Raw genomic sequence first — 20,127 nt, forward strand, 5'->3', positions numbered from 1 at the left:
GATTGTCCTGCCTGGCACTATGACCAGACATCACAGGTGACAAGCTCCTGTCAGCGATCCATGGCCGAGGAACAATTCCCTTACAACCTGCAAGCCCGGTTCTCACAGCTGCGATAATACAGCAGCATGGTGAGGCATGCGAATAGAGAGCAAGGGGAGAATTGCCCACAATTATGCTTCAAAATTTCATACTTCGCTCTGCACACATACACAGCCTAATCCCCTAAGGCAAGAATGTGCACACAATGGTGTGAAAAAAGGGGGTCTAGAGGGGGGGGGGGGGGATTGGGGTCAAGTGGGGAAAAAAAATAATAGACTTAAGTCTGTTTGTGTTGTCTGCTTCTCTATCTCTGTAACTCTCTCAAGTCTCTTCATGCAAAGGCCTGGACTGAAAGGCAGAGATTGGTATGGAGAGCTAGTACACATATCACAATGGAGCACCAGGATATTATGATTCAACAAATCACTTTATAAAGTATTGTGCTAAACCAGACAGAAAATATACTGGAATCAGCCAAGCATAGCAACTCCAGGTACTATCCCATCCCAATTCTGCCCTCCTCCACCCCCCCCCCATCCCCTTATCGTGCAAAGCAGCTACATGATTTCCACTGAGGGTATGTCTAGCCTTCTCGTGATGTTTGCGTTATTCGTCTGTTCTTTTCTTTGCACTGGCTATTGTGTCTCTCCCGAGACAAACAAGCAGGACACTCCCCTGCCAGGTCCTTTATTACTTTGCTCTTCACGCATTGCTATGAGGACACTGCAATGAACCATTTCTTTAGCACATCTCAATGGCTTATCACCTCTCAGAGAACTTCATGTGGATTGAGCAGGGTGGCTCTTCCACATTGATTTTTTTTCCCTTTCTTTTGAACACCATAACGGAAGGATGGCTGGTTCATATTCTGGCTATGAAGAGTGAGAGAAAATGGAGCATCGCTGACAATGGTACGCAAGGTGGCAATGTCAATGATCCCAATTTAGCATAAGAAGGTGCACAGTAACATCTTGGAGCCCTAGTTTGCAGAACATTATGGGGGCGGGAGTGGGTGGGCAAGGATTTCTTATACAGCTACCTCATATTCAAAATTCAATGTCATGTCGAAGAGATGACAGAACTGTTTAAGAATCAAGGATATGCATTGTTAAACAAGACATGAGTGATTTTTAGAACAATGAAATGAGTTGTGTAACAGCCCAAACAAGGGGACAGAGAGATACCTGAGCATTTAAGAAGTAAAAGAGCATCACAGACAGCTTAAGATGAGGAGTGGTTTTGATAACATTTACCGGATACTTATAAATGCCGACACTTGTGTCATCTTCAGGCAACATCACATGGGTTCGCTGAGGAAGAGTGATGCTTCCATAAGTGATGACGGCCCCCATTCAGGTACCCTTCTGATTCTAACACACATTCACAGGTTAATGTCATGCAGCAACATTATATCACAGAGGTAGCAGGGGGTGGGGGAGAAACCTGTTTGCATCAGGTGATGGTAATTTAAAAACAACAGCAACAACAACTAACATCTCTCATTTTTATCTCTGCCCCAAGTTCCCCGAGCAACAAGATGAAACCTCGAAGCGGAAACGCTTAATTCCTCATGTAAATGTCAGAATGTGGCTGTGACTTGGGAAAAGTGTGATAAGTTTATCTGATGACTCATCTTCTTAAAGCCACTGTTAATCTTTGAGTAAAGATTTTAGAGCTACATTCTCTTATGTGTTGACACAAACAATATTTCATAGACCAAAGTTGCAAATTGCATACATTTTCTTAACCTTAAAAAAAATCAAAAGTAAAAAAAAAAAATCAATGGCTTGACCAAAATATTGATTTGTCATTAACTCTTGGCACACATAACTATTTTCATTATTCATGTTAGATAAAATCTCTTGGCATTCAACATGGTTACGACTATTGGAATTCACACATTCAAAAATTATGATGCTGTGTATCATGACATTCATATAAAGGTAATTTCCAAACAGGTTATCAGAAAAGAAATAAAACTGTCCCCTCCATGCCCCCTGACTTTACCTGAGTGTGTAGATATTTTCAGGTTCTCTCACAGTAAGATTTCTCAGAGGAAAAGTTATGTTAAAAAAAAATAACAATGACAATTTCTCCAAGCTATGAGCTTATCACTTTCACAAGGCCCCCTTAAAATGATTTCCATGCAATGGTTCAGCTTTACTGTCTGTGGTAAAATCAAAGCTTCATTTTGATTCTTTGTACATTCGTGTTCAAACCAACAAATGACATTACATTACTTCATCACTATCAACTCTGATTAACACTGATAGTACTACTCAATTTTATCCAAGGACGTAACTTCTCATACAGACTTATTAACCCTATCTTTTTTTTCATCTTCCTTTCCTCCTTAAGGATAACCAGTTCTTTAAAATTTAAGATGCTCACTAGTTCTATTGTGCTTCCAGGTTTGGGTAGCCCATGAGACCAGGTAGAAATAAGGGATACATCACTGGGCAGGCTGAAATCTTTGTTGGCAATGCATTGCCTTCACTGCAGCAACAGCATCACTACAACTCTATGGACCATCACAGTATTGTGCCAGCAGAATCAACTGGGACTAGCCTAAAGATGACAGGACTGATTTACCTTATTTGAATTCCTGCACAACTTAGTACCTCAGTTTTCTTTTTTCCCGCTGTTTTTTTTTTCCTGCTCTCTGGAACTTAATAGCGGAAAAGGAAATAAAAAAATCACATACTTGAAGCCTCATATCACACAAACTTCCTAGCTTTTATAAATGTGTCACATTCTCAATCATGCACAGAACTGATATCTTTGCAATCAAGTGCAGTACTATATCATGTGAGGTCTGAATGGGGGGGGGGGGGGGGGGGGGTGTATGAAGGAAGTTTGTAAAAATGTTTGCTTTTACAAACTTCTGATGCATGTTGGTATTTCAAACATCATGTCAACCCCCGAAGGATAATTTGTTCGACACAACTCTAATTCATCACTTGGCTGAAACATCAGAAAACAAATGACAGCAACTGCACTAGGCTTCACTTCCATACCCTCTCTTTAGAATATGGCAATGTATTCATCACTGCATATTTACAAATTCAATTCTGTGGAGGTTTTCAATGTTGCCATGATGAGGTGGTATACTAGGAAATGGCCAAGTTATTTGGTGAGAACATTACAAAAGGAAATAATATGGATCATATAGTCAGAGCATTCACATTGCAGATAGAACCAGGAAAGAGAATAGGCATGAACCACATTTCTCTCGCATGGCAAGTCATGCCATGCTTTGAAGGGTCTGAAAGCTAAGACTAGTGCTCTTGTGACCAGATGGAATTTCAAGAATGTTCCCTTGTGGTATGCTAGGAATTCACACTGGGGGCAGAAGAGTAAAAGCTCTGGGGATCTATGACATGATGAGCAAAAAGCATGTTCATACACACATTCACAGCTGCTATTCATACTCAAAGTATAATTGCTTCCACATCCACTTTACTCAAAAGAAAAAAGAAAAAAGAGAGAATATAGAGTGGAAAATTCTTAAAAGTATACTGTGAAAAGTCAAAAACCAAATACAAAAGCCATAAAACAAAAAAGAAACACACACACACACATACTAGATTTTTAGAGAAGCAAAATTCTCTTGATAAGAACACTCTGCATTCATTGAGTTACTTTCATCATTCATTCTTCAGAGTAACAACCTACTAGTATACTATATTACTATTGCGAGATGAAATGGGACCAAGCAAAGAAGTTGAGTGCTAGGCTCAAAACCGATGTGACAACTGGTTCAACCTCCCACAAGTCAATGACCTCATTTGACATTCACCCCCACTAACCTTCCTACTTCCCACTCCGAAATAACCAGAGAGATCAAAGGATAAGAACCATGAGAGGCATTCTGGAAACCATGGAAATCTGTCAGATAAGGACAGTATAGCTCGTGACTGATGTAATCCTGAGTCTCTTTTGAAGGTGAGCATTGAAATATATGGTATACCAGTAAGTGGTTTACAATTTCTAAATTATCACAGAAACTGCATAACCATTATCAATTTGGGCAGGGAAAACATTTTCAGTAATAATTGTTGAAATCAGGCCTGATTGCAATATCACATGAAAAAAAAAAATGGTTGGTGTAAAGCAATAGACCAATGACAATATTTCTCAATAATTGTTATAGAGTTTCATATGAATCTAAATTTAATGTTTTCATCCCACTCAATCGAAATAACACAGACATACACAAACACTTTTGTTCAGCATGAATTATTAATCAGCATCTCCCATAGATACTAACAGCAAGACCCTTTACCACTCTACATTTACCATCCATCTCAATATCTGAACTTGCATTATTGCTTCGTTTTTATGCTAGCACATCCATGCACGTCTCCTCACGCAAGATGAGGTGACAGGAGGGAGAGAAAGAAGTTACTTGTCAATCTGTTGGTAGTGATCAGAGAATTTATCAGACCAGAACTAGTATACGAATTGTGGACTGCCCATGATATTATACAGTTTCCATAATTTTGGAAGCAATTATTCCAGCATGTATTGTAAAGGTCATATACGTAGACTGACACTCACAATGCTAATTTTAAGAAACTGTGCACTAATTCCCCCTCAGCAAACTGCAGGATTTCAAGCTGTAATGGTTATGCTAACCAAGATACCCAAATGGGGCAAGCAGCCAAAGTAGAGTGCTGCACTAAATATTTCTTCGTTCCTTCAAAGTGGATCTTGTGAGGATGCCCTCGGCCGGTGATCCCAGCAAGCCACTGGACTCAATGTCAACTCCCTGCCACTACAAGCAACAGCATATTCAAGCAGTGACGACATGCGTCACCATGGCAACGTCCATCACCGGCACCAGCTGCGTAATTGGCTCACTGCTCTAATCGCACCGGAGCTTCACAGATTCCTTTGAAAATGTTTTCTTTGTGCATGAGTAAGGAGGAGGGATCACTCTTATTTTCACTTCTGGGCATCGCTCTCTTGCCGACTCCAGATATTTTCTCCTTTTTTCCTTTCCGTGTCAGTCCTGTTCAGTAGCTTGTTTCATAAACCAGTCACAATTTGAACATGTATGACTACTGCAAATAATGACAGCCAAGACAAAACATTGGGGGGGGGGGAGGGGAGTCAGCATTGAGAAGATGAGTAGTTCACCTTACTGTACACCTGCCAACCCCAAAATTCAGGAAACAGGAATAAACTGGGAGAAAATAATGCAAAATTAGGAATTTTCACCCATCTCTTATACATGACAATCAGCAGGTGTCGACAAAAATAGGAACACAAGGTTGAATGAAGCTTCTTCTTTAATGAGAACAGTTGGCAGGTATGTTACCGTCATAATGCCCAAAACAGAAATGTTGCATTCAAAGTCTTTTTGAAGTAAACAGCTCCATTCTGTACATGCCCTTAACATTTTTTCTAAAATGCACATCTGTGCAAATTTTATCATCTGATAAAATTTGCCACCAAAGAAGTAGTGTCATATCTTAAAAATAAACAAACAAACAAACAAAACTTGCAAATTTTGAAAGAGGGAAATACAATGATTGCTCCATAGTTCTTGTTATGCAAAACGTTTAAAGCATATTTTTATCAGTCATCAAAGGAAGGAAACACACGTAATTAATAGTCACTGCCGACATCATTGAATCACGGTAATCATCGTTTTCCACATAGTGGGGCTGAATACAAATGGATATCTGGTGGTCCTGGACAATAAAAGATGAACTCTTGGTCCCTGGAAAATGACATGTTTACATGTTTGATATGAGAATTGTTACAAATTTATAACTTGTGAAGTTAAAGAAGGCATTTTTATTGTATACATCATTCACATCACTAATTTGTTAGCATGTCTGCATGCAGCACTCGTCTATGCCACCAATACATCTTATTTTATTTTATCAATTTATGTCCAATTTCGAGTGTTTTTGCTTTTGTTTTCCTTTTGAGGGTTGGTATGCAGTAAGGGAAGGCACTGATAAGTAACCAGGAGAAAGTCAGTTAAAACATTGCATTCTGCTGAAATGATCTTAAAAGGGACTTCGAATCTGAGACTACCTATGACATTTGGAAAAGAGATAATCTCGAGAAGACCACTTCATCACACCTCATCTGACATGTGACAACTTTAATGGCGACAATTTATACAGACAGATGACTCCTCATCTTACCCAATACACCATGCAACCACTCACATTTCAGAGACATATCACTGCTATGGCTTTGTTTGTACTATACCCTGCTGATTGGGATAGCCATAACAATAGTGCTCACTTCATGGACGTGCAACCCCATCAACAGGACTACTTTGTGATGAGCGATATGAACGCTGATAAGAAACAGAAGAATCATCTCTCCCCGAAGGGGCTCATTGCTGATGGGCCCATAAAAGACTTCCAGAGACAGAAAGGGAGAGAGAAAGATAAGGGGGGGGGGGGGGCAGAGAGTGAACGACAAAGGAATATGAGGGAGAGAGAGAAAAAAAAAAGAGATGAGCTCCATTATCAAAACGCGAATTAGGCTTGGAATGCCATTTGCTTTGTGCTAGAGCCAATTACGTTATAGTTTGACATAGCCAACCCTTTTACCAGCAAGGGAGCCCATTCAAATGGGGAACTGGGGCACAACGCAATTGCAGATGATTAACCTTGGTCAGATTGTTTGCTATCAGATTGCTTTCAAACTAACACAATATTGTCATGTCTTTTCTCACTGCCTTCCATTCTTTTCTTCTTTTTTTTTTGGGGGGGGGGGGGGGGGTAAAGAGGAAGGAGCCATGCATTGACGTTCAGGGTTGCCTGCTACTCATTTTCAAGCGACCATCAATTGACATTTCATGGGGAAGGGAAAACACATGTTCTGGCTCCATGTGGACTGAGTTCTGGGAGAATAGAATGTGGCATTGCTGTTTACCTAAGGCATGTCGGAAATTATGATGAATTGCCATTTGGGAGTCCTCATTACAACAAATGTCAACAATTCGACTCCTGTACACATGTATGTTTCCCCAGGGTTTGGGGGTAACATCTACATAGCATTCTCAAGTTATAACAAGAGCCCTGTGAACTCTAGTTTCTTTGAAACAATACCATTGTACTGAATTTTTCCCCAAAAAATCTTCAAAAGTATTACTTTATTTATTTCAAGTGGTGTTGAGAACTAGTATATTCCTAAACAAGATTTTGCACTTAAGAGTTAAACTTCTCTCACGTATTTCACTCAGTCAATAGATATCAATCCTGACACCAATTCATGATCATTCCCTGACATTGCAACACCCTTCTTGTCTCTGTCTCATTCATTGAGGGCCATGTCGTCTGTAATTTAACCACACTTAATTTCATTCTCAGTGCACACACACAGCAATATCACCAAACTAATTTATGTGGTGACATACCAGATATTCCAAATGAAAGCCATTGAAGTGATATGAGAATAATGTTCTTACAACCATTCAGTGACATGGCTACACCAGTAAATCAAACATTAGCCGTTCCTGAAACCGACAAGCCATTGGAAGTAATCTTATACTTTATAGCACAACATGAAATCGAATAGCACAGAGTTAGTAGAAACAAGGAGTGAGACACAACATACAGCGATACAACTCATCTCAAATTTCCCATCACAACCTACTTCAGGATGTCACCCGTTTTGTCGTATTGCAATGCACATGTACGTATGCAGGAAAATACCAAGAACATGTACCCGACGATATACAAGCTAGTAAGAAGAAATATCGCAGCTCTCAACTACCTGTAATGAGATTTAACTCTCATGGTACTCACCATCATTGCTCAAGGATTGATTTTTTGCAACAAGAACAAACTTTTTTGAAAATTTGCCCGAGGATATTTGCAATCCACTTGGAGACTGCTGAAGTGGATAACATAGGATAGCATCTGCACACAGCTCTCTAGTGATACTGACTTTCCTATCAATCTTGACACCAAACAATCAGCACGCTGGGCAAATTTCTAGTGGAGTGGACAAGTTATGGGTATCAAGTCTTGTCTGTAGCCATCATCAATGTCAATATTCAAAAATCTAACATATTATCGGGCGTGCAGTATATTGCAATATTTAAGCTACGTAAACATGCAAAATCTCTCATTCCTTGATGAAATAATTACTTCTTTTCTTTGACTCTCTTGCACAATGCTGAATATCCCAATGCCACAAGCAGAAAAAAAAGTAACTCTCCAATTTTAATTTTCTTTCTATAACACATCCGAATGCTACTTGATCATGAATTCAAACCAGTCATAAAACAGGATGTTTCTTTTTTTAAATTCCAAGAAAGAGCTGGTTCACTTGAAGTATTAGTACTAGAACAGTTAAAGTTTGAGCAAACTGGCAAACTGTGCAGAAAGCTCCTATAACTAAAATGCCACAAAGTCATTTGACATTGCATCCAGTTGGCATCTTATAATTCTCTTGGTTGCTCCATTGTGACAATGTGTTACTTTATGCAAGTTAATTGTACTGTGTAGGCAAGGAGACCAATAGTGTAAAATTTCCTCAATTATTGAATTTGTTGGAAAAATTTCACTGCCTATGCCTTGACAGTAGCATAATACCATTTTGACAGCTTCAGAGTAGTGAAGATAAAGATAGAATATGCCATTTGACACGATATGAAATCTAATGCTGATATTTCTGACAAATCAAATATGTGCGGTGTGAACAGTCACATGACATTGGTGTCTCTGTTACAGTGCATATAAAAACTGCCATTATGTACTGTCTTTATATACCACATATGTTCCTATTCCCTTTGTTACACTTCACTCATGAACAAAAGACTTCTGTACAATACCATGGGGATCCTTTGTCTTTGCACGAAACTCATACCACCACTGACACCCAATATCATCTTGAAACATAGCGACATACAAGTTTATTACCTGCTCACCCATATGCATTTCAAGTTTTGCAACACATGCAATATACAATAAGAACTGACACATTGTACAAGACGACAAAGAGAATTCATGAAGACAATATCATAAGTGATAGACACAGAACAGAGAGAGAGACACACACACACAGACACACACATACACACACACATACACACACACACACACACACACACAAACTCTTCTGAGCAGCTCCCTGTTGCCCATAATTCTTCATACATTCCATTGTAAAAGATACACCTGCTCTCATGTTATATTTCCTCTTTTTTTTCTTCTCAGAATGCCTAGACTGGAATGCAAGAACAAACTGATTTCCTCTCCACCCCTTCAATTGCAAACTTTCTGCTTGTTTTTTTTTTTTTTTCTGTTTTTATTAATGGTGAATTCAGACTTCTATAATCATCCTACAACTGGTGCACAAAGGTATGCCATTTTGGGAAGACAAACAAATCTGACTGATGCTAGGATTCATCACATGGTCTTTACATTTGTCAAGTGTGTTTAGTAAACAAAATCAATGGACCTTTTGGGACACTTATTGGCAACATGACATTTAAAAACATGAAATTATCTCTCACATTTTGATTAATCCTGCTTCGTTATGTTGTCAGGTTTTCTGTAACACATTATGAAATTGAAATACTGATTGTACCTCAGTCATGGGTTTCATTTTTATGTGACTGCAAGGCAGTTGTGCGGTAAAATGAGAGAAATCATTGTGGACATGATTAAAGATGCAGAAAGTTCAATGACTTCAGTGAGAGAAGACTGCAGAATGTCACTCACCTTCAATGGCTCCTCCTCCTCCTCTTCCTCATCATCATCGTCATCCTCCTGAGGTTCAACCACCGCGCGGACGAGGGGAAAGAGAGACAGACGGACAGACAGACAGAAATTGGGGAAGGGGGAGAAAGATGGCGAAGAAGAGTTAGCATCGGAACAAAGTCAAGGCATGCACAGACTGGCAAGCAGTGAGAGATGGAGGGACGGTGCGATAAATGGCAGACTGGGGTAATATCAAGCACCTGCCGGACATCACTGCAAATCACACATAGAGTGCAACATCACACACTTTGCTTCAAACCAAGCCATTCCATATCACAAGCTACAAAGCGTAGACAGAGAGAGGTATATTTTTGATCGACCTTCCATATTTTTTTTTAAATTCTTGTTTGCAATATTTGTGATGTTTACTTTCGATGAGTAAAACATGTGAAATGAGAGAACCAAATTCAGGGAATGGATCTTTGAGCATCTCCCATACCTGCACAAATAGCCTATTACATTTTATTTAGTCCTACAGCCTGATAAAGATTTTATCAAGACTGCCTCAAAAGCAAGCACTTCTTTAAACACTGCACAGAGTGCATATTCGCCATCACTCTGCAGTTGAAATCAGCACACACTTCCATTTTTAAAATGAAGTTATTCCCAGGAATTCCATCAAATTCATGTCAATTTAAATGCAATCATAGACTGGTGCTTTTCTTTTCACACACACACACAAAATAATCATCATAATTTCTTTGAGAATGTACACTTCCAAATTCAATTTCACTCCAAAAAATTCTTTAACCCAATGCCAACAAGTCCCAGTTTCAATCTTTCCCCAAAATATTCTTAGTCCCAAAGCTGATAAAGATCTTACCATAATTTCGACCAATTAGAAAGGTATTTTATGTGAAAATGACAACTTCGTGAGGTAAAACATTGACATAAAAAAGAAACTATTTCTGAGCAAAAGCTGCTGACCACTTGGAAAAAAAAAGCTTTTCAAAAGGAGCAAATTGACGAATAATTGAAACAACTGACTGTCAACCTCTCAGATTTACTCGTAACTTAAAACAATGCATACACACAAAGTCAATACTAATCCAAACGACACACATGCCAGATATATGCAACATAAATACCATAACTTCTAACAAATTTCCTGGCATTGCAAGTACACAGACAAAGCCAAACACTCTGGCATTCACTGAACAATTAAACACTGCTGCAGCAAATTCTATTGTGTCATTGGTTGCATTTTACTTTTTGAAAAAGAAAGTTAAATTTGGAGGTTCTACAGTGCCATATTTCTACAATAGATATATGACACTAAATATGCTGACAAAATCATCAAAATGTAGAAAACATGGTTTGTGTTTTCTTTTTGCAGGTGCATGCAATTCAATCTGTGCAATAGTGTACCTAAACTTGATAAAAAAAGTTGAACAGAAATTGAATAATGGTTTTCTATTACACCTGCAAAACAGTCCCAGTTCTAAAGTTCATTTGCTCTTATTGTCATTTCCACACAGTTCATCTTTGAGCTTGTCTGGTATTTTTCTTTTTGCATCTTTGAATATTTCAAATCTACAAATTCACCTGAAAATGGAAATTAATGAATAACATGTGTATCATCTCCTGTAGTACTGTAAAAGTGAATATTTTTCGCATGAGTAATTTTTTAAAATATTTTTTTTTGCTCAGACTAGTAAGATGAGTTTCGCATGTTGCTATTTCCGCGGAATCAAGACATCAACTACTGGAACATTTGGCATGCACAAATATTATCATGCTTTTATTTTTGTGCTAGTTTCTGGTTGTGCGAAATGCGCAAATATTTTGACACCGCGAAAATTTCCACTTTTACAGTTTATTACTAACATCTACCAATACCAAGGCTGATAAGTTCCCTTATATTGTTCTATGACTAATGCAGCTAATATGATGATGATGTAATTCTGTTCTAGATAAATGATTAGAATGTGACAACAAATATCATTTTGTACCCGTACAGAAATATGAGCATGTTTTGATGATAAACTAATGTCCCTGGGAAGAACACAGCAAAGTTTTTAGTAGAATGTGAGCATGTTAGTTGGACATTTAAAAACTTATCAGTGAGGTACTGTTATGACAGTGATAGTTGAGTGGTGAAACACATTGGGATCTAGGTATAACATTAGTAGGTTTCTGACGATGGCATGGCAGTGTTAATTGGGCATTGCAAAAAACAGAGCACCAAAGAGTCAAATTGCTCATAAATGGCAAATGAATTTAATAGAATGATGTGCTAAACATAATACTGTTCTATTTATGAAATATATGAAGTAAATCACAGTATGCTATAATCTATTCTTCATTTCTTACATGTTTAAAAATCCTTTTTACCCATGGTATAAAGTGGCAATGAAGCGGAATGAATGATCAAATAGATACTGCCAAGTTAACTGCGACTTCTTATTACCTACTCCTGTCATTCAAAATGAAATGCATTACCAAACTAAGCATGGATTTGCAACTGGAAAATACGACTCCAAATATCTTTTGCCACTGTGCAATGGATTAACTTGATCCAACAGAAATCCATGTCTCTGGTCACTCTTCTGAGTGGTGGCATACTTCTATTAGGCTTCTTTCTGCATTCACTAAATGTACACCCAAACTAAAAACAAGATCGTGGTTGAATGAAGTGCATGGATGTTCCCCTACACTGAAAAATGTGTATGATAAAACATAATTCCCTTGATTTATCATGAGCAGAGAACTGCTTCCTGGCAAATATTGAAGTAGATAATCGAGCTAGAAAATGAATGAGTTTCTTCAATGGTGAATCTATGGTCACATGACCACTGAGTTATTCTGAAGCGCACATAAGCTGCAGGATCAGAGGACTCCCTGATATTCACTTGGTCTTCACTTTCATAGCTATATGTTCCCCTTGTCACCATTAACCCAGATGCCTATCCTAAGCTTATCATACTGCTTCATTTGAAAAAAAAATCCCTTTGTCAGGCATTCATTTTGCCACAAGTTCTGAGGAACTTTTCCCATGTACACGCGAAAGTGTTTCTGGAACAGAGAGTGAAAACTATGTGCATGAGATAATGAATGCATGCAAACGAGAGAGATGAAACTGACAGGAATGTAACATGCTCATGTGATGAACTGGTGATGAACTGTAGGATGTACTATCAAATTGACAATAACATAACACCTTTTAATATGTAACCCTGGGACATATTGTAGATCCCCGTGAAATTCTAGAATACGTGTTCCCTTCCCAATCACATCTCACTCACTGTCACTTTGACAAACTTGCACGCATGGTTAGTCTATTGAAAGCTTTGAAAATTCTGTGAGAGAGCTTCCACTGTATGGATGTTAGAAACAAAGAGAAATAAACTTTTCATAGAAGAATGTGTAACTGAGAGATATCATCAACCAAATATTTCTCAATCAACAAATGTCCCAAATAGATGTAGTGTAATATGTGTTAGGTGACTCTGTATTGATGCATTACAAACTGCCTTAAAGGCATAATTTACCATTTGCAGATGAAACAAAAACCCAGCATTAGTGCTTTAAAATAGTTCTAAAATGTGAGTTAGGGATAGAAACAACCACTGTAAACATTTGAATTCGTATAATCGATGTTATGTATTGTTAAATAAACAAAATATGAACAATTGTTATAATAAGAATGCTTCCAGACTAAATCGTCTATAGTTACGGTTTATCTAGAAAAATGCTGATATCTCCTTATATTTTAGGCTTTATTGTGAAAATTTTATATAGTAGGATGTTTTGTGATACAACTGACCTACACATACAGTGTATGCATCAAATGTGATATCTTGAACATTTTTTAAGTCACTGCTCCCAAAGGTAAACTGGACCTTTAATGTGTTGGAAAGTGTCAAACTATAATTGAAGGAAATGGTGAGTAGATAATCTTAAGAAATTAAATTGACAGATTGTGGAATTGAAATACCTAAATTCTACCTAAAATACGATATCAGGATGGCCTTTGCATATTTCTGTGTATAAGAAACAAAACAAAATGCAGTGAAATATAGCTACGGATGGAATGACAAGTATGTTTCTAAAACGAGGGAGCATGTCGATGCTTGCACTCTATCATATGATACAACATGATATAAGATGAAACGGGATGATATGATTTGATGGCATAATGGAGAAACGGAAAAGGGATAAAAATTGATATGTATAAGGATATAATGTCTACCTTTGAATGGGTCCTCTATTTGGCATAAAACAGGGTTTCAAAAGGGAGGTAAATAATCTTTAATCTTTGTACAACATGGAGCATAGGGAAAAACGTGCTGGATAAAACCATCCTCAGCTGTGAACACTCAGTCAAGAGCTTCACATCTCGAGGAAAGAGGCAAACGGAAAAAAGAGTGACAATGCTATGCCAGGAATTTTTGGATTGCGCCCTCTAGCTTCCACAACATGCTACGTTGAACGAGGGGCAGTGAGAGAGACTGAGAGAGAGAGAGAGAGAGAGAGAGAGAGAGGAGGAAAGTAAGAGAGTGGGGAGGAGGGATTTTTTTTTCTTTTTAAGCTTAATTTTTTCATGCCTGTGTGCGAGAGTCAAACAACCAAACACACTCACTCAAAAATCAAATCATAGCTGATAAAGGTGATTTTGGAGGGAGTGGCATAGATGCATGAAGAACACAAAAGTTGATTTGAAAGACCCATCTGCTAATTCTGAGTTGTTGTTTTGGGGGATTTTTTTTTTTTTCCTTCTGATGCTGCATTCCTAAAATTGTCTCTTGCTGAATGCTAGGAGTTGCTTTGTTGTTAAGACACTTGATGAATTTCTTTGTGCTCTTGTGGGATTTCTGGAAGTAAAATACCATTACCTGCGCATACTTCACAAATGTATGGTATGTTAGCTTTCATTTCAGAGAAAGCATTACTATAAAGGACTTCATTTTTTGGCATCAAGAAATATCAGGTATTAATGAATTCTGTGCCAATTGAATCTGCAGGGGAGATAAACTTCCAATCACACATGGTTAGAGAAAAATGTAAGTAGAAAGAGAAGACTTTGTTATGACAGATGGAAAATCTGCGAGTTAATATTGCCTTTGGCCCACTATTTTCACGTTTCTTTGTTATTTTCAAGATCCGCAGAAAACGAGGTTGGGGATGAGAGTTGTGAATGACACTGGGTAGAAAATGGAATGCCGTTTTCGAATATAGCTTTCTTTGAAGTATGTATGTGTGTGTCAAGATGTGGTGTTATGTGTCATGACAATCTGCACTGTCTAATCGCTGAAGACGGAAAGTCCTAGCTGGTCAGTTCTCAAGCCGAGAGAAGGAAGCAGAATGGGTCTTTCACCTCTTCTTCGAGATAGATTACCCCGGTGGCCCGCCGTTTCTCTCGAGGGCGTCGTCTAGAGATGGCCGTGCCGCTGTTGTTCTTCCTCAGCGACGTGTCCAGCTCCTTCTCCTTCTCCCGTGCCCGCTCCTTTTCCTTCGCCTCGTCTGTTGCTATGGAGAAACGAGTAACCAGCCCACTCATACAGATGAGTTTGGTTTTTCTTTTGTTTCAAACTATTTTTCTGGCTAAAGAAACTAATATTCTTGTCACCTGAGAGGTAGTAAGAGATACGTCATCTCTGTCTTGCTTTATGGATACAGCACAGCTCTGAAGACTTCAAACATTGTACATCAAATACACATTAATCTCTCAATTTCTTTGAGAACTTATAATCTTCATCTTCATTTGAACAAGACATATTAATGACATCATTCAACATAGAGTAAGTCTCTTTTTGTGATACAGAGGAAACACAAAATACATAGTTTGATGTGATTTTCTTCTGGTTTTTTTTTCCCCCAAGGACCAAGGAACTGCAAAGTGACATCAGGTGGTAGATTGTCATATGATTGTAATAACGGAATAAGATTTTAGAATTTGACAATTTCTATCATAAACTTCAATTTGCAATGAACAGTTTCTTGTATTTCATTCCTGTATGCAAATGAACCATCTCACATCACATTCCATACATGGAAATGTCCACAGTGAATATTCTGTTACTGGTACACGCTTTCGATTACGTAACTCCAACTACTGCACTTTTCACATCGAGTAATCACCAAGGGTGACAAACATTTTCATCACTACTGGACTCAAGGCTAAGTTGTACAGATAGTTTAGATAAAGAAATAAAGCATAAAACACTAATCAAATCAAGAACAACTTGCTGTCAGCATATACCTTAATGCTTGAAGACATGTGTTTGGTTTTTCAGCTGTGATGTATCACAAAGTTATGTGCAAAGGTATTCTGCAACTAAACGATGAATATGAGCTTAAAAAATGATTCCAATTTCGATTACCACCGGTCTTGCACGAAAGGTACTAAGCCTCGTCCTCACCTGATTTGTCGTCCCTGCCGTAGCGGCCGAGTCGTGCCGTAGCGGACGATGTGCTCGACGAATCCTGGGGTGCACTTCGACTCGGGCGTGCCACGAAGGTGACTGGAGTGCTCTCATCTTTCTTGGACTTCTCCTCCTACGAAGGCATGGTGAACCCAAAAAAAAAAAAAAAATCAACAACTCATCACCGGCAGAATGAACAGCAGTTAATACTCCTACTACCCTTATCTCACACACAGCAGTTTGTAGTTCAAATATGTTTGTTCTTTAACACAATATCAAATTTTTATCATCTTTCAAACACTTTGCTCAATTATCACTCAAATTCGATTAATTTTCAAGTTAGTATCAGCATGTATCACTGCATGGAAAAATAATTCTGACTTGTGTCCATTTAAACACTAATGCATGATTTGGAAGCAATTTAACATGGTCCTCATTTGGATTAATACAATAGTGCTCACACATTCAAGAAGCTCAGCTTGTCTGCACATGCAAACCTGTGACACATCCCCTCTTCAACATTTGTTCCACATTATCTATGTGTCCTATGTTAATGAAATCAATCAAAGACTAAGAGTATAAAGCCACAGAAGCACTTCATTTCAATTGCAAACTTATCACATTTTGTCTAAAATCTACTCCGCTGACTGTTCTGTAATACTCTATCCATATTATTAAATGTCATCAATTTACTGAAATTTCATCTTTACTTCTTTTTTTTTTTTTACATGAACACTGCTACTTCAGAATATGTTAATGACCCCACACATCCTCATTTTTATCATATTTGCTAAAAGTTCCCTACCATGGTAATTTGATTGATCTCTTGCATGTTATTCATAGACCAAGTTTGATGAAATTAAGCAAACATTTGCTGGTTATTGCATAAGTGTTAAAATGTAAGAATTTGGGAATGCCTGTTGCGATTTTATCCTATATAGAATCACTCTTGGTTCCAATCTAATGAGAACTTAACTCTAGAAATATTCTGCCCATTGAACAAGTTAGCAGAAATCAGCAAATAACCTTTTGGAGAACATGAGAATTTGATCAAGAGCTCTGACCCAGAATTGGATGAAATTTTGATAGATTACTTTTGAAGCTTTCGTAACCAGTGGTAACGGCACCAAAACTTTAAAACCGCCATAACTTTTGAATGGATTGTCCAAATTTCTGCAAACTTTCACTGACGTGTTCTTCCAATATTGCTGCATTCCCTGAACCTACAAATAAGTTTGGTGTAAATTCTCCTTATAAAGTTGAATGAAACACTTTGTGATGCCCTTTGCCATATGGATACATTTCCTCTAGAAATTGTGGCAGGCTGCAAATGAGGCATTCTTTAAAAAAGAAAAGAAAAAAGAAGAAGAAGAAATAACCATACTGGCCACTTGCACAAATAAAAGCATTTCTGTGCATTCCTTTTAAAATCAAAGTTACCTCTCACATAAATTTTCACCACTAGCAAATGGCTTTTCCTTGTTTGAAGAATACTGCACCTTGAGGTTTTTTATAAGTGCAATTCCACACCATGTTCAAAATGGCTTTGATAAATAGAGAAAAATCAAAGAAACAGAATGGTACATATTTCATCAAAGTTTGTCCTGGAGTATGAAAGCTACAGAATTTTTAACTTCAACAAACACTGTAATAATCTATTAAAACAGAAAGTGACATTTGTTGTGAATGTGTCTCTGCTTCTAACCTGCCACCTGATGCAAACTCACATCTCTCCTACTTGTTTGTGCATATGAAATGAAAAACTTTGCAACTACAGCCCCCCCCCCCCCCCCCCCCAAGTGACCACTGCTAGGTTATTGTGACACATCACAAATTGATGTAATTGAAAAGGATATCCCTTTTTCTTTTGGATTGTATGTCACTGAAAAAAAAAGATTGTATGTAAGTTAATGGGACTTTGATACTTCTGGGGCTCTGGCATCATTACCTATTCTAAAGTGCATATGAAGTTGACACTGATATAAGTGTTTCATAAAATCATGTTAGAGTTAAATTTATTATGACTTTCAGATATAAGTTCGATTTTTGTGACACTTCTGTCTGATTTTACTGTATCTATTAAAGTCAAATTGAAATTGGTTTAGAATTGCACTTAAAAGACTTTGGAAATGTGACATCTCAGAGTTCATTGAACAGCAAACAATTCACAAAATATGAACTCATTACACTAGCAGCAACACACCATGAAATGCTGTTCAAACATTTAACAAATGCAGACATGTACACATCATGTACACGTACCTATCCCACACAACTGATGCTACAAATGATATCGATGCATGCGAATGCGTCTACAAATTCAAATGAAAACCATGCACACTCTGAAATGGAAGTTCACGCCAGTTTCCACTTAAATCTGGATGGTGCTTAGAACATTACACACAAGTGAAGACTAATACATACAGTGGTGGAAAACATAAAAGCTATTTGCATGCATTTCCAAAATAAAAAGTCTCACACTTAACAGGTGTATACCAGACTGCAAACTAAAAATCCAAAAGCACTTCAGGGCCAACGAAAATAAAAGCTACAGCTACAGTAATATTTGATAGTAAATTCAGCGGCAGAGTTAAATGCCTTCTTCTACATGGTATCCCAATGGGTCCCACAGTGAGAATCTTTCGATAAACTACAAATTTGGAAGATTCACAACTTGCTACATCCACACATACTGCAGTGGACATCGATGTTCAAGTTTTGTGTCTAGAATCAATATATTATAAGAACAACCTTTGCGTTGGCCATACTGTAGGCCTACAGGTGGTTGACTGCATGTGGTATTTGTTTTTCCTTGGCTGTCACGGTATGATCTGAAGTAACAGATATGTATGCTTTTCAACCATATTTTAACAAAAGCCATGCTTGGCTGCTTTCAATTATTCTTCTTCTAAGAAGAATAACCCATGTTTTGAAAAGTGGTTTAGAGGTCATTGCAGACCATTGCAAACTGCAAACTGGCTTATTTCTGATAGAAAAAGGAATGATACTAATGACTGTTCCCTATTCAGGCAAAACACTCAGAAAATGTGCCTACAAGAAAGGGGAAAGGGATTTTATAAGACTTGTCTAACACATTTTCAAAAATATCAAATACCCAGCTATTCCATCCACATAGCTCTCTTCTAACCAAAACAGAAAGTGAGACAAAACTATAAACAGACAATGGGGTTATACATTTAGATATCTAATGAAGTAGAATACATGCCAAACCCAAAAGATTAAAGGTTCTCTGTACTGCAAATATTAGTAGCTACATGTTTGTTTTATCATCGCTACTGAACTTATGAACAAATATGAACAAATAATAGGATTTCAATACCAGAACATGAATTGGCAACACTACCTAGAAGGGCTAGGTTGATTTCAAGTACTGTCATAATATCATTGGAGAATAGACAGGTCTACTAACATATTCCAATTTTAAGCATTCATTCAAAATAAGGACTTTTTCTGATGACCAAAAAAGATTGCCCCAAACTTTTTAGACCCAGTGACCACTAATTAAAGCAAAAGTACAGTACTGAAATGCACTTGGTGTGTCCAGGTGGATGAAATACCTAGTTACAAGTCCTCACAGAAAATATATTGATACAATGTAAATTTGAATACATTTGTTAACTTTCATTTTCAGCCTTTAGTGTTGCCCTGATAATGTATCATTTACTGTTGTTTTTTATATCTAGGAGCAGGACTTGGGTGAAAAAAAGTCAAAATTCTTGTTTAAAATTTCATATTTGCTGATAACCAAAAAGAATTTCAAATAAAAAAAGGAAAGATTAAATGGAAATTTAAAAGCTTTCACTCATTTTACAATATATCATGGTTTCAAAACAGAGAACCGTTACAAGTAAAAACACAAAACTGTTGCACACTCTTTTCACAGGTGTGTCTGACTACTGCCAAACAAAACAAATGAACATAATAAAACAACTCAAACACTAAAAATTGAAAAACATGATCA

General features: G+C 37.5%; 1 protein-coding gene across 10 annotated transcripts in view; it reads right to left on the bottom strand.

Annotated features, from left to right (window-relative positions):
- LOC139736900 (protein phosphatase 1 regulatory subunit 12A-like) overlaps positions 1-20,127 on the bottom strand; it is a 120,808-nt gene that overhangs the window by 27,058 nt on the left and 73,623 nt on the right. For 8 of the 10 annotated variants that reach the window (XM_071647567.1, XM_071647565.1, XM_071647563.1 and 5 more), the window contains 3 exons: positions 16,143-16,278; positions 15,098-15,249; positions 9,742-9,789 (listed from right to left, as the gene is read on the bottom strand). In XM_071647567.1, coding sequence (XP_071503668.1) covers positions 9,742-9,789; positions 15,098-15,249; positions 16,143-16,278 — 336 coding nt within the window. The remainder of the gene's footprint in view (positions 1-9,741; positions 9,790-15,097; positions 15,250-16,142; positions 16,279-20,127) is intronic. The other 2 variants (XM_071647562.1, XM_071647557.1) reach the window with 1 other exon arrangement.

The sequence above is a fragment of the Diadema antillarum genome, unplaced genomic scaffold (genome assembly GCF_040938485.1).
Source record: "Diadema antillarum isolate AM-2024a unplaced genomic scaffold, OU_Dant_1.0 seq00000674_RagTag, whole genome shotgun sequence".
Classification (NCBI taxonomy): domain Eukaryota; kingdom Metazoa; phylum Echinodermata; class Echinoidea; order Diadematoida; family Diadematidae; genus Diadema; species Diadema antillarum.